We start from the raw sequence: 13,946 nt of genomic DNA, 5'->3' as shown, positions 1-13,946 counted from the left end.
CCGCGTTTTTGCAAAGTAGCCACTGGTAGGAACTTGTTTCATAATTTACTTATTTATGTTTATGCTTTTAATTTTTGGATTAATTATTGTTTAGTCCTCCTAGTTTAGTCATGTTTTTGCATGTTGGCCACCTATATGGATTGTTTGTGTAATTTACCCAGTTTTGTAAATGTTTAATATTTTTAGGGTTATTTTTACTTTAGTCCCTGTATGTTTAGCGTGTTTTTTGCATTTTAGTCTTGTGTAGTGACTGTTTAATTTTTTTAAATATTTAGGGACTGATTTAGTAATTTACCCTTTTTATTTCGAATGTATATTTTAGGCTAAAATAAATGGAATATTTATGAAATAACCCCTATAATTTATGCATGCTTGTATTTCAAACCAGAATATGTTTTTTATTTTAATTTAGTCCTCATGTTTTATTTATTTTTATTATTTGTAATGTTAGCACTTAATATTGAAATTGCTCATTTTAGTCACTTGTATACTTTATTTTGTTTTAATTTTGTCATGATGGTTTGACTGTTTATGTTTTAGTCCTAATTTTATTTTTTATTTTTATTTTTGCATGTTTCTTGCATGTTAGTTCATTTTAGTCCTAATTAATTTTGCATGATACCCTCATAAGCATCACTTGACTCGACTCGAAATAAATTGAGTAAGGGTAATGTTCGATCATTTTAATATTACTGTAAAGTGATTGTCTTAACGTATAAGAAAATTACTTTTGGTCATTTTAAAATGAAAGTCTATCACATTTAGTGACATGAATTAAATCGACTTCATTTTTAAAATTTGGGGATTGAGAAAAAATATCGTGTTCTTTTAATTAAATTCATCGAGAAAAGACTGTTAGATCGAATCTAAGGTCTCATCTTGAGATATTTAATTAATTTAACATCCTTATTCGGTAAAATAATTAATGAATTAATTGCTTGATAGACTTTTGTTTTACTTTTGCACATGTTTTCCAATAGGTTTTCAAAATAAAAACATTTGAATCGGTATTGAATTTTAAGACGAAATAGTAATATCTCTTTATTTCAATTGGTGTAATAAATGACTATTTTAATGCGCGAAGATCATTTATTCTCGATTGGAAATAATTAGATACTATCGTTTTCACTTCTAAAATTATTTTGGGTGTTGTTATTTTAAATTAATAGTGAACTTTATAATGAAATTTTAATATTTCTTTATTTAGATTGGAATAAGAATCGATTGTTTCAAGATATGATAGATCGATTCTTCTCGATAGGAAATAATTAAATATTATTATGTTTCATCCAAAAATTCAAAAAAAAAATTATTTCTAGGGGATCTTAAATTAAATTAAACTTGAACTTGTAAATTTTATTACAAAGACAATTAATTAATCGACTAGGTATCGATTTAGGGCGTTGTGGGGGTTTTAATCATTTCCCACACGTAATTAACTCCTGAACTCGAATTTTGGTAACGCATACCACAAGTTTATTTTTTTAATTAAAATTAATATTTTATTAAAATGACAAATACGTTTTTGGTGCCCAATCACACCCTAATCAAATATTAGTGGCAACTCCTCGAATCACATTTTATCGTAAACCGGTCACAAAAGAATTATTTTCGAAACGATGCCCCTTTTCCCCCTTTGGAGAAAAACGGTTTCGACAATAGTCTTAGAGTTTTTCAACATATACAACATACACAACTTGCAATTGGAACTAAAAGTAGAGGTTTGCAAGAGCTTGAACAGATCAATGTATGATCCATCCACCGATCTCGAAAAACTTGTCGATCAATGTATGATAGTTAAGTGAAACTTTCCACTTTTCCCACCCTGGAAATAAAGCATTCTGATTCTTAAATGATCATCCTTTCTCTTGAATTGTGAAGACTAATTTATAAAGAATTTAAAGCTAAGATCAGATGGTTTGGTCTGCAAAAGATGAAGGAACCTTGCCGGTTGCCAGCTGAAAATCGAGCCCTTTTTCTCTTTCTTTTTGTTTCTTTACAGTGCATAAGGCCAATCAAATGATGTAGTAATGTAACCCTTTAGGCCTTGGAATCCTGAATGGCTCAGACTGAAGCAAGGGATCAGTATGTGCTTGCTTCAGTCTGAGCCAGAGGAACTCAGCGCATACTTTCTTTCCACTTATCTTACTGTATAGTTTGTTTTATTCTTAGTGTCGCATGAACATCTCCCCTTTGATTCCTTGATATCATTCCACATGGGACATGCTTTAACTATCTCTACAATCTTTTCCAATACACTCACTCATTCATCCATCTCTTTGAAATAAGAACTTGGTTGTTCCAACTTGTTTGCAGGCTTGAAAATGGCAGCAGCAAGGGAAAGATCGAACGAAATCGTTCTAATCGATGTAGGATCGTTGGCTTCTCTGCAGGATGAACTGAGGGATGCTGGTTTATCGACGCCCCAAAGTTACTGCATCTTCAACATCCCGACCATACTCTTCAGGCACAACGAAAACTCATTTCTCCCCAATTGTTTCTCCATTGGGCCAGTGCACCGTGGCAAAAACCACTTGGTAGCCACTGAGAAAATCAAAATGAAGTACTTGAAAGCTTGTGTTTCCAGGGTGATTACAAGTCGTCACGGGACGATGTCCCAAGAATCCAAGGAGGTTGAAGAACAGAAAGTTTTATCTGATTTGATTAATTCTGTTCAGTCTATTGAGAAACAGGCCAGTGCTTGCTATGCAGGCCATGATTTTGCTGCGGAATTGGGTGATGAATTCGTTAGAACAATGCTGCTCGATGGTGTCTTCGTTATCGAGCTGTTCCGTAAAGATTCCGAAAAGGTCAAGGAGCACGGTGACCCGATTTTCTCCATGTCATGTATGCTGCAATATCTGTACCATGATCTGATCTTGCTTAAGAATCAAATCCCCTGGTTAGTGCTTGAACTGTTGTTTGAAAAAACCAGTCTCCTTAATGAAACCAAGTCCCTGATTGTACTTGCCCTTTTGTTCTTTGCTAATACCTTCACTTCTCATCCACCTCCTGTACAAACATCACGTTTCAAAGATCAAGATATCAAGCATATTCTTGATTTGTTAAGATTGTCCTTGGTGTAACCGTTCCAAGAAATCAAAAACAAACCGACAAACGGATGGCAACCGATTCGTTCCGTCACAAGGCTCAAAGAAGCTGGCGTAAAATTCAAGAAAGGCACAGCAGATACCGTCTTGGACATAAAGTTTAACAATGGTTGTCTCGAAATCCCGTCGTTGTTTATCCAAGAGACGACCGAACCGATCTTCCGGAACCTGATCGCATACGAGCAGTGTTTTGGACGTTGTCAACCTATATTCACTTGCTATGCCAAGCTCCTGGACAACCTTATCGACACCAACAATGACATGGAGATACTGTGCAAGAATGAGATAATTGATAACTGGCTGAGTCTCGAAGATTCAACCCGGTTTTTCAATAATCTTTACAATGATACTTATATCAAGGAATTCTATTATTCGGAACTTAGCGATAAACTCGATAGTCATTGCAGAAGGTGGTGGCCTCGATGGCGAGCAGCCTATGTGCACAACTATTTCACAAAGCCTTGGGCTATTGCTGCTCAAATTTATGCTGTTATCATGCTTTTTCTCACGGTGTGGCAAACCTATATAAAAAAGGATACCCCAATTCAACATTAAATACCATAAATTACCAATTTTTTTGAAGTTGAAGGGTAAGGATCCTGTTTAGACCCCTGCAATATTGTTCCGAAATTTGATCAAGCAGATTAAACATGCTGCTTCGGAGAAATATTCTGATGCCACAATTTGTTTCCTATGTTTGTTTGATGTATTTTTCTGTTCAGAAAACATGTGTGAATGTTGGGTTACTTGAAGCATGGCAAACTTCCATTTAAACAGATCCCCGCAATTCCGATATCATTTTTATACCAATTTAATCCGGTGAATTAATGTAAGTTATAGCAAAGAGCATAGAAGATGAACATAGCTGTTCGGTGTCTCTCCCGAACAGAATGGTCAACACTGCAACCAGGTTGTGCAACAATAGCGGTTTCCGCCCATTAAGAGTGTTAAGTTCAACTTTGATGCCACCTAACAGAATGGATACTTTTTGAGTGGAGGTAAAGGTTTGTTGTAGGTCGTTGCAGCTAGCGGTTTCAGTGTGTAGTCATCGAGGGTGATTCGAGAACTGTCATTGGAAAGATGTTAGCCCATGATCGAGACGACTCAATGATATTACAGATGAAGCAAGGGATTACTAATTCCTAAAGGAACTGCTCACACATTTTCTTGTAACTTTGTCATACTATAATCTGTGCTTTATTCTCTGTCACATGAGCATATGCATAGAAGCATGACATGGGATATGCTTTAACTATCTGTAAATTATTTTCCAACATACTCACACATTCTGCCCCATCTGTTTGAAATATGAACTTCGTTGTTTTAACATGTATAAATTAATGGCTACCCCACAAATCATGATAGCTACAAGTGATTGTCTTCTTCAACTTTGTTTTCAACTTTGTTCAATAAGGTTTTGAATATTTTCGTTAGTAATTTTTTCCAAGCATTTTAATGTCGAAAGAGTTCAAATTTCTACCTTTTTTGCCTTTTGTTTTACAGCTTATAATATCTTTCTACAGGCTACAAGATGGCAGCAGAAAGTGGAAGATCGAATGAAAACGTTGTGATCGATGTTGGATATTTGGTATCTTCTCTGAATGTTGAGTTGAGGGATGCTCGTTTATCCATGCCCCAGAGCTACTGCATCTTCAACATCCCAAGAATACTCCTCAGGCACAACAAAAACTCATTTGTCCCCAACTGTTTCGCCATTGGCCCGATGCATCGCGGCAAAGAGAACTTGGTAGCCGCAGAGAGAATCAAAATCAAGTACTTGAAAGCTTGCCTTTCCAGGGTGATTACAGGTCGTCACGGGACGATGTCCCGAGAATCCAAGGAGGTTGAAGAACAGAAAGTTTTATCTGATTTGATTAATGTCGTTAAGTCAATTGAGAAACAGGCCAGTGCTTGTTATGCAGGCCATGACTTTGCAGCAGAACTGGGTGGTGAATTCGTTAAAACAATGCTGCTCGATGGTGTCTTCGTTGTCGCTAGAGAATCAAATCCCTTGGTCAGTGCTTGAAATCTTGTTTGAAAAGACCAGGCTCCCTGATGAATCCAAGTCCTTGACTGAACTTGCCCTTACGTTCTTTGCTAATACCTTCATTTCTCATCTACTTTCTATAAAAGCATCCTGTTTCAAAGACCAAGATATCAAACACATTCTTGATTTGTTAAGATTATCCCTGGTGTTACCATCCCAGGAAACCAAAAACAAGCCGACGACCGAATGGCAACCGATTCATTCCATCACTAAGCTCAAAGAAGCTAGAGTAAAATTCAAGAAAGTTGCACCAGATAGCATCTTGGTCATAAAGTTTACGGATGGTTGTCTCGAAATCCCGTCATTGCTTATCCAGGAGACGACACAAACGATATTCCGGAATCTAATCGCATATGAGCAATGCTTGCCGCATTGTCCGCCGATATTTACTTGCTATGCCAAGCTCCTGGATAACCTTATCGACACCAACAATGACATGGAGATACTATGCAAGAGCGACATCTTCGATAACTGGTTGAGTTTGGCTGACTCAACCCAGTTTTTCAATAATCTTTACAATGATACTTATGTCAAGGAATTCTACTATTCTGAACTTAGCGAAAAACTCGATCATCACTGCAAACGGTGGTGGCCTCGATGGCGAGCATACTATGTGCACAACTATTTCACTAAGCCTTGGGCCGTCGCTGCTCAAATTTATGCTGTTATCATGTTTGTTCTCACACTGTGGCAAACATACAAATAAAAAGGATGAATTTATGTATCCTTTTGAATGGTAATAAAGAGAAAAGCCCCAACGTTAGCTTTATAGCTTATCAATTTTATTCAATCTTTAGATGTTTTCAACAAATACAGAGTGTTGAATATTTAATTTAAATATTTCTATGAATAATTGTCTTTTCATTGGTTTATTATAATGATAGTGTGTAACTATTCATCATGAATGAATATGCTTATTCATGGTGAATAGACATGATTATGTATGATGAAAAGGTGTTATCAATAGTTTTGTAATCATTCTAATAATTACTTACAATCCTATGTATGATCATAAGTGATGAAGTAAATCAATTAAATTCCAAAGTTTCTTCTTATATTTTCATCTTCCTCTCTCCAAGTTTAAGTTTCATACTTCCATATCCCAACAAGTGGTATTCCGATAATAAGTGAAGATGACCAACAATGATATGTTTCCATTTCAATTCCCTCATCTTACAAAAGATAATTATGAGAATTGGTGTCTCCGTATGAAGGCTTTGCTTGGGGCACAAGATGCTTGGGAGATCAGACACAATGGTTATGAATCTCCCCAAGACGAGGCTTCATTATCACAACAAGAAAAGGAGGCTTTGACGAAGACAAGAAAGAAGGATCAACAAGCTCTTACTCTCATCCACCAATGTCTGGATGATTCGATGTTTGTAAAAGTGGCAAACGCCAACACCGTAAGGGAAGCATGGGAGATTTTACAAAATTCTCTCCATGGAGTTGATAAAGTGAAGAAAGTTCGACTCCAAGTGTTGCAATGTGAGTTTGAAACCTTGCGGATAAAGGAATCCGAGTCAATTTCAGATTATTACTCAAGAGAGATGATCATTGTCAATCAAATGAAGAGATACAGAGAAACCTTAGAAGATGTTCGTGTGATTGAAAAGATCCTTCATTTTTTACTCTAAAATTTGATTATGTGGATTGTGTTATTGAATCAAAGGATATAGACTCTATGACTATTGAACAAGTTATGGGTGAGTTGCAAGCCCAAGAAGACAGATTCAATAGGAGACAAGATGAGTCCATTGAACAAGTCTTCAAAGCCAAGGTGTCTTTGAAAAACATTCAGAAAAGAATCGAAAGGGTTGAGGATGTGAACGAGGTCGAAGTTTTGGCCAAATAAGATATGGAAAAAGTGCTCGTGAAGATCGTACAAGCAATGATGTAAGTTCATCATCAAGAAAGATCAAGGTAAAGAGGAAGATTTAATCATCAAAGATCAATTGAAATGAGGTATGACAAGTCCAATATTAAATGTTATAATTGTCATAAATTTAGTAATTTTTCTTGGGAATGCCAAAAATGAAAGTAGAAATGAAGAGAGAGTTAATCTCATTGAAGATCAACAAGATGTTGAAGAGACAACCTTATTGCTAGCACTCAAGAAGGAAGAGAACAATGATGCAAGTACTTGGTATCTTGACAATGGAGAGAGTAATCACATGTGCGGAGACAAAGAGGTTTTTGTGAAACTTGATGAGAAATTTAAAGGCACTGTTTCATTTGGGGATTCCTCGAAGATCCAAATTCAAGGGAAAAGTACTATTTTAATTTCTCTAAAGGATGACAGCCATAGCCTTATTACTGATGTTTATTATGTGCCTAAGTTAAAAAGTAATATTTTGAGTTTAGGACAACTCCTTGAATTATGAAGAAATAAAATTCATTGAGAAGAACAATACTTGGGAGTTATCGGAACTTTTAAAAGGTCATATAACTATCAGAGTTAAGTGGATTTTCAAGTAAAAAAAGAATGCGAGTGGAGAAGTGGTGAGATACAAAGCAATACTTGTTGTTAAAGATTATAAGGAAAAGCATGGGGTCGATTATGATGAATTCTTTGCACTGGTTGCTTGAATTGAAACCATTCGAATGATTATCTCCCTGGTGGCTCAAAAGAAGTGAAAAATCATCAATTTGATGTGAAATCATCATTTCTTAATGGTTTCTTAGAAGAGGAAGTTTATATTGAGCAACTCACTAGATACAAAGTCAATGGACAAGAAGATAAATGTCTAAAGCTGAAAAAAGGCATTATATGGGTTGAAACAAGACCTCTTGCATGGTATAGTCGCATCGACAAGAATTTTCAAGATAATGGTTTTGATCGTTGTCTTCATGAACATGCACTCTATATTAAAACAAACGATGGTGGAGACATTTTGATAGTTTGCCTTTACGTGGATGATTTGGTCATTACAAGTAATAATCCCAAGTTAATTGAAGAAGTCAAGAAACATATGTCGTTTGAGTTCGAGATGATTGATGTGGGTCTAATGTCTTATTATTTGGACCTAGAAGTGGAACAATCAGAGGATGATATATTCATCTCGCAAAAGAGTTATAGAAAAGAAGTAATGAAGAAATTCAAAATGTTTGATTGTAATCCTGTTGATACCCCGATGGAGTATATAGTAAAGTTGTCAAAGTTCGATGATGGAACAAAGGAAGATACAACTCTTTTTAAAAGTCTTGTGGGAAGTTTGAGGTATTTGACTTGTACAAGACCAGAGATCCTATTTGCAACTGGTGTAGTGAGTCGCTACATGGAAGTTCCTACGTCAATTCACTTGATGGTCGCTAAAAGGATTCTTCGTTATCTAAAAGGTGTTATTGTTTTTGGGTTATTCTACACATCTTCTCATGACTTTCAATTCATGGGATTTTGTGATAGTGATTTTTCCGGAGACATTGACGATAGAAAAAATACCTCTGGATTTGTGTTCTTCTTGGGAGATTATTGCATCTCTTGGAGTTCGAAAAAACAACACATTGTGACTCTTTCTACATGTGAAACTGAATGTGGCAGCAACTTCTTGTACTTGTCATGCTATTTGGCTTAAATGATTAGTGAAAGAACTTCACTTACCACAAGAATGACCTACTAAAATTTGTATTGATAACAAGTCTGAACAAGCACCTGCAGAGAATCCAGTGTTCCATGATCGAAGCAAACATATTGACACCATATATCATTTTATCAGAGAACAAATCGTCAAGAAAGAAGTGGAGCTCAAGTTTGTGAAGACTCAAGATCAAGTTGCATAAACTGAAATGCCACTGCTACATCAAGACAGATCCTCAGCCTTTGCTTCCAAGTCAAAAAACAGTGACAGGAGGCTATGAACTGGTTTTTCATTACTAATCCACCATGTAGCCAGTCCTTCAAGGAGCCATTTTTCACATATTCGAACATTAAAAACGAATTCGAGCCCTCGGTTACACATTTCCCCAGCAATCTAATAATGTTTGGGTGCTGATGAGTTGCATAATTAAAGAATCCAAGCTCAACCTTTGATATATTCTCGGTTCTCATGTGCCTTATCACCAAGCTTTTCCCGTTGAGACGACCATGATACACACTTCCCTCCATATGATTACTCGGATTGAATTCCTCGGTAGCTTTTCTCAGCTCCTCTATGGTGTAAACCTCTACCTGCGCATTACAGGACATAACACTGTCGAAAATCCGACCATCTACACAATTCTGGGATCCCTCAAATGATACTTTATTCTCACTTGCAGCTCTTAAACTATGCTGCTGTAGTTCCACATCTCCCTCCTTGCTTATGTTTAGTGTCTTCTTGTTCTTCAATTGGATCATCATGAAAGTTGTTGCACCAGCAATGATGGCTCCTACTAGAATCCCACTCAAAGCAATATAAATCCAACATTCCGAATCCAAGGCTTTTCTTCATGGGGATTAATTATTGGGATGCTTGTTCCTGAAGAATGCAGATTCGGCTCACGAGGCTCCGATGGTGAACCGAGAACAGGCTCGTCTTCAAGTGGAATCAAAAGAGATGTAAAAAGTACTAAGTTTTCAGGTTCAAAGACCCCTAAAGATCTGTTATTTGCAGATATTATGGCTTCTGCAGTTGTATTGAATGCAATAGCCAAGTTAGATATTGCATCACCTTGACTTACAGGGTAAGAAACTACAAGCGATTCATTCAATGCCGATGGACTTGCGCATCGTAACGGGACCACTAGCCGGACATTGTCATTGAGACCCCACAGCGAAACACCGGGATTCTTCTCTCGAATGGCTCTGCAGGTTGTCAAGCCTTCAAGTGACTCGGCAATACCATAAAAGCTCTCTTTTGATCGTAGTTTTCGTCAAGTCAGCATGGAAGAAACCATTGCTGCATTTGCAATCAATTGGCAACAACGAAGGCTGATCTCTTGGAAGAAACTCGATTATTGCAGAGAAGCCATTGGCTTCAGCAATTGCAAATCGGTTGAGGCCTAAATAAAAGCTCATATTGGAAAGAGATGAATAATATGAATTAGTCCGAAGCACGGCGAACGTGCCGCATTCGTCGTCATCGGATCCATTTAAGCTGCTGCAATGGAACCCCAATGTATCTGGAGATGTATTTTTGCAGCTCAGTAAGGTGTTACCGAGTGAAGAAACAAGTAGCCATGTGAATAAGACCAAAGCTCTCAAGTAGAGCTTACTGAACAAGGCTGCTGCCATGTTTGAATGTGTGATTCAACGTAACTGACCAATTAAAAACAGGGTTTACCTGGAAAGAATGAATTAGTATTTTGGATCCATAAACAGAAAAGAAAAAAGGGTTCTAAAAATCAGAGCTTTTTTAGCTTTTTCTTCAATGACGTTCAAGGAAAGGATTCTTGGGGAAGACGAAGATGTTGTATATTTCTATATGGTTACAGCTAATATGTATATGAATTGGATGATTTTAGCTCTTGTATGTACATTTTCCTATCACATTAGATCAGTGGCAGACTTGGGTGTTATTTAGGTGTACACGGAGCTAGCTTGAAATCCTAATTTAGTTAGGTTGATTATCTATTTTATTGATGATGTAAATTTTAAAATTTTATTATGTTCGTTCATAAGAAAAATTTATGTTATTAATAATGTTGTAAATGAGACGAGACAGATTATGAGCTACTTGATATTGACTTGGTCAAAGTTCGATAAATACTAAATTGAATAGGCTCGACTTGAGCTCAATCTCGACTCGAGTTCTTAACGAACCGAAACGAGCTACTCGACTCGAAAAGCTCGCGAACAACTCGAAAAAATAATATATTGAATTTTATTTTTTAAAAAAATTATTAATAATATTAATATTTATGGGTTGATTTTTTAAAGAAAAAAAAGCAATATATGGTTTTCATGTACTTAAGGTTCAGATTCGAGTTCGAGCTTCAATCAAGTTAAATTTAAGAATTTTCCCCTTATTTTGAGCTTTTTCAAGCTTCAATTCTTGGTTTAGAATTCGAGTCGAGCTTGAAAATTTTAGGCTCTCAAGTTTTCGAGACCAGTCGAGCTATATTTTAAAGTTTTTGAATCGAATCGAACTCAATAATATTCGAACTCAACTCGGTTCGTTTACCTCTCTAGTTATTAATACATTTGAATATATTTTTTTTATTTTTCCCCCTTATCTCATGAGATGCTGTAGATATAAAATTTAAAATTGTTTTCGTAAGATTAAAATCATCTCTATTTTACTATCCATGTTCATATAAATCTCGAGATCCATCCATTTCTCATTTTATGTTAGAAATGGATGAATTTATAAAATTATAGGAGAAGAAAACGAATTTTTAACAAATTATATATAAAAAAATCTAAATTATATAGAAATTTCAAATTTTTAGAGTATCCATCCTCGCCCTGAAACCTTCGGGCCTCATTAGCAGCATTCTAGTGAAAGTTTTAAACTAAAAGATTAGGTTAAACTACTTTGTGGGTCCTTATAACAGAGGTTTAAGTGTAAATTAGTCCCTCTATTATAACAAGAAATGTTCATAACTTATTAATGAGCAAATTCAAGATAAGCCCAAAGTTGCATGTTGAGCCATTTGAATCCTAATTCAATAAATTATATGTTAAATATATGAATAAACAAGTAAAAATCCCATAAAAAAGTCAAAATAATTATTAAAACGTGATAAAGACAAGCCTAGTATAAGTGTTCATTGTTCGTTTTATTTAATTAACTGATCGAATCGAAATTTTGTTCTGTTAATCAATTGGTAATTCGATATTGAATTTGTTAATGGTTAAGAAATTTTTTAAACTTTAATTGTTGATTTATTCAATTTGAAATCGATTAATTAAAGTAACTAAAAATATTATTATTAATATTAAATGTTAAATATATTATATATATTTTAAGCCCAGTTAAGAATCAAGACTCAATTACTTTTTAATCATATTAGACCCATTAAATTTTAAGATTCAAATTTTAACTCAATCGAAAAAAATACCCAAATTAAACTCAAATTAATCAAACTAAAAGAACTTACAACAAATTTCAATTAATTTAAAAACTTGTCGAATTAGTCAAATTTTATTAGATTCAATTAATATTTTTTTAAATAATTAATTTAATTAATGATTAAAAATAGGGTAAAGTACACAAATGGTCCACGACTATAGGATACTACTTTATTGAGTTCCCCGACTATTCAAAGTTACAAAATGGCCCCCAACTATATGGAGTTGCTTTGTTGAGTCCCTCAACTATTAAAAGTTACAAAATGATCACCCGACTATTTATTACGTTCTAGACTCGTCCTTTTCCGTTAAAAAATTAACGACAATCTGAATTGGACTTTAACATGCTAACTAAGATATGATAGTCATTTGAGATTATGAGATCAAATTTTATCATTTCTCAATCAACATATTAAAATTCAACTAAGACTGATGTTAATTTTTTAATATAAAATGACAAGTTTGGAACATAATGAACAATCGAGTGACTATTTTGTAACTTTAATAGTCCTTACTAATCCCTACAGGTAAACTCTTTCGTTTTTTAATCACTTAGAGTTTTTAGATTTAAACAACTACGTCTATATACTGTGTGTTATCATTGATTATATATTTATGTTGGTGCTAAGTGTATTATTTTGTCTAGTGATCGATCACCAGGCCCGGTCCTGACATTTTAAGGGCCCTAGGCCAGGAGGTGATGACAAGAAGATAAATGGGAGCAACACTTAATTTCTCTTCCAATCATTAAAATAGAGCCCACTAGATTACCATGTTTTTGAATTTTTTAATAAAAAATTATGTTTAAAAATAATTTTTAATTATTAGGACCTACTGAATTACCATATTTTTGAGTGTTTGAAATATAAAAATATATTTAAAAATATTTTTTAATTATTAAATTTAAAAATAAGCCCCTCCAAACTTGGGCCCTAGGCGGTCGCTCCCCTAGCCTATGCTCAGGGCCGGGCCCTGCCGATCACCTTTATAGGTTTAACTCCGTTTTTTGTAATCTTGAAATTGATGTGAGTACTCTTTCTCCTCTATTTAAGATTAGAGAAGTTTTTTTTTGTTAAATAAAACTCTCGTATTTGTTCTATTTTGTACGTGTGTTTGTCTGATACCATACAAAATATACCTTTTTCAAGATAAGAAAAAGAGAAAATAAATTACATTGTAATTATCTCATACAGTAAAAATAAATTACATTGTAATTAGGTCATACAGTAAAAAGAAGATTCATTTCAACTTCCAAACGATTAGATCAATTAACCTTGAATTATTCAGTTTAATTAGAATGTAAAATTTAAAATTTTAAGAATAAACTAATATTTGATGAGAGAGCTTTACAAATAATTTCACAAAATATATTTGCATTTGATTCAAAAGTCATGATTAGTAGGTGAAGTGCAAAAGTAGGTATGGCGTTTGGCTTCAATATTATTAGTTTATTCCTCAGATTTCTTATATTTAAGAAAGAAAAGGTAATAAACCTAATTTGATTGAAAGTATAAAGCATATTTTATTTTATATTATATTTTGTATGGATTGAAATTAAAAAATATAGTTTGAATAGATTTTTTGTAACATAAATTTATTTTGTAATCGAACAAGTACCCTTATAAACTGACACAATAGGTTAGGGTTAGAAATAAAAATTTTCTAAAAAAAAAAAACTTATTGTATTCTCATGTTTTCTAGTAATAACATTAATCATATGATAAAAGAAAGGGATTTTGTTATTGTGAAAATGGACCAGCAAACAACCCTATGGCCACCCATCATGAATCCATCCTTC

The 13,946-nt window shown here is 34.4% G+C and overlaps 1 protein-coding gene and 3 pseudogenes across 1 annotated transcript; 3 read left to right on the top strand and 1 right to left on the bottom strand.

The window, feature by feature from the left end:
* The first annotated feature begins 2,315 nt into the window (after positions 1 to 2,315).
* LOC120136505 lies at positions 2,316 to 3,665 on the top strand (annotated as a pseudogene).
* Positions 3,666 to 4,641: 976 nt separating this feature from the next.
* Positions 4,642 to 5,902, top strand: LOC120136504 (annotated as a pseudogene).
* Positions 5,903 to 6,290: 388 nt separating this feature from the next.
* LOC120136503 lies at positions 6,291 to 7,012 on the top strand. The gene is made up of 2 exons (XM_039152518.1): positions 6,291 to 6,755; positions 6,830 to 7,012. Exons 1-2 carry the CDS (start codon positions 6,291 to 6,293, stop codon positions 7,010 to 7,012), a joined length of 648 nt encoding a protein of 215 aa, XP_039008449.1.
* Positions 7,013 to 8,902: 1,890 nt separating this feature from the next.
* Positions 8,903 to 10,369, bottom strand: LOC120136502 (annotated as a pseudogene).
* Positions 10,370 to 13,946: the final 3,577 nt, after the last annotated feature.

Source organism: Hibiscus syriacus, unplaced genomic scaffold (assembly GCF_006381635.1).
Source record: "Hibiscus syriacus cultivar Baekdansim isolate YM2019G1 unplaced genomic scaffold, ASM638163v2 tig00110633_pilon, whole genome shotgun sequence".
Taxonomy (NCBI): domain Eukaryota; kingdom Viridiplantae; phylum Streptophyta; class Magnoliopsida; order Malvales; family Malvaceae; genus Hibiscus; species Hibiscus syriacus.
Note: the sequence above shows the minus strand (reverse complement) of the source record. Positions and strands in the feature narration are given on the sequence as shown.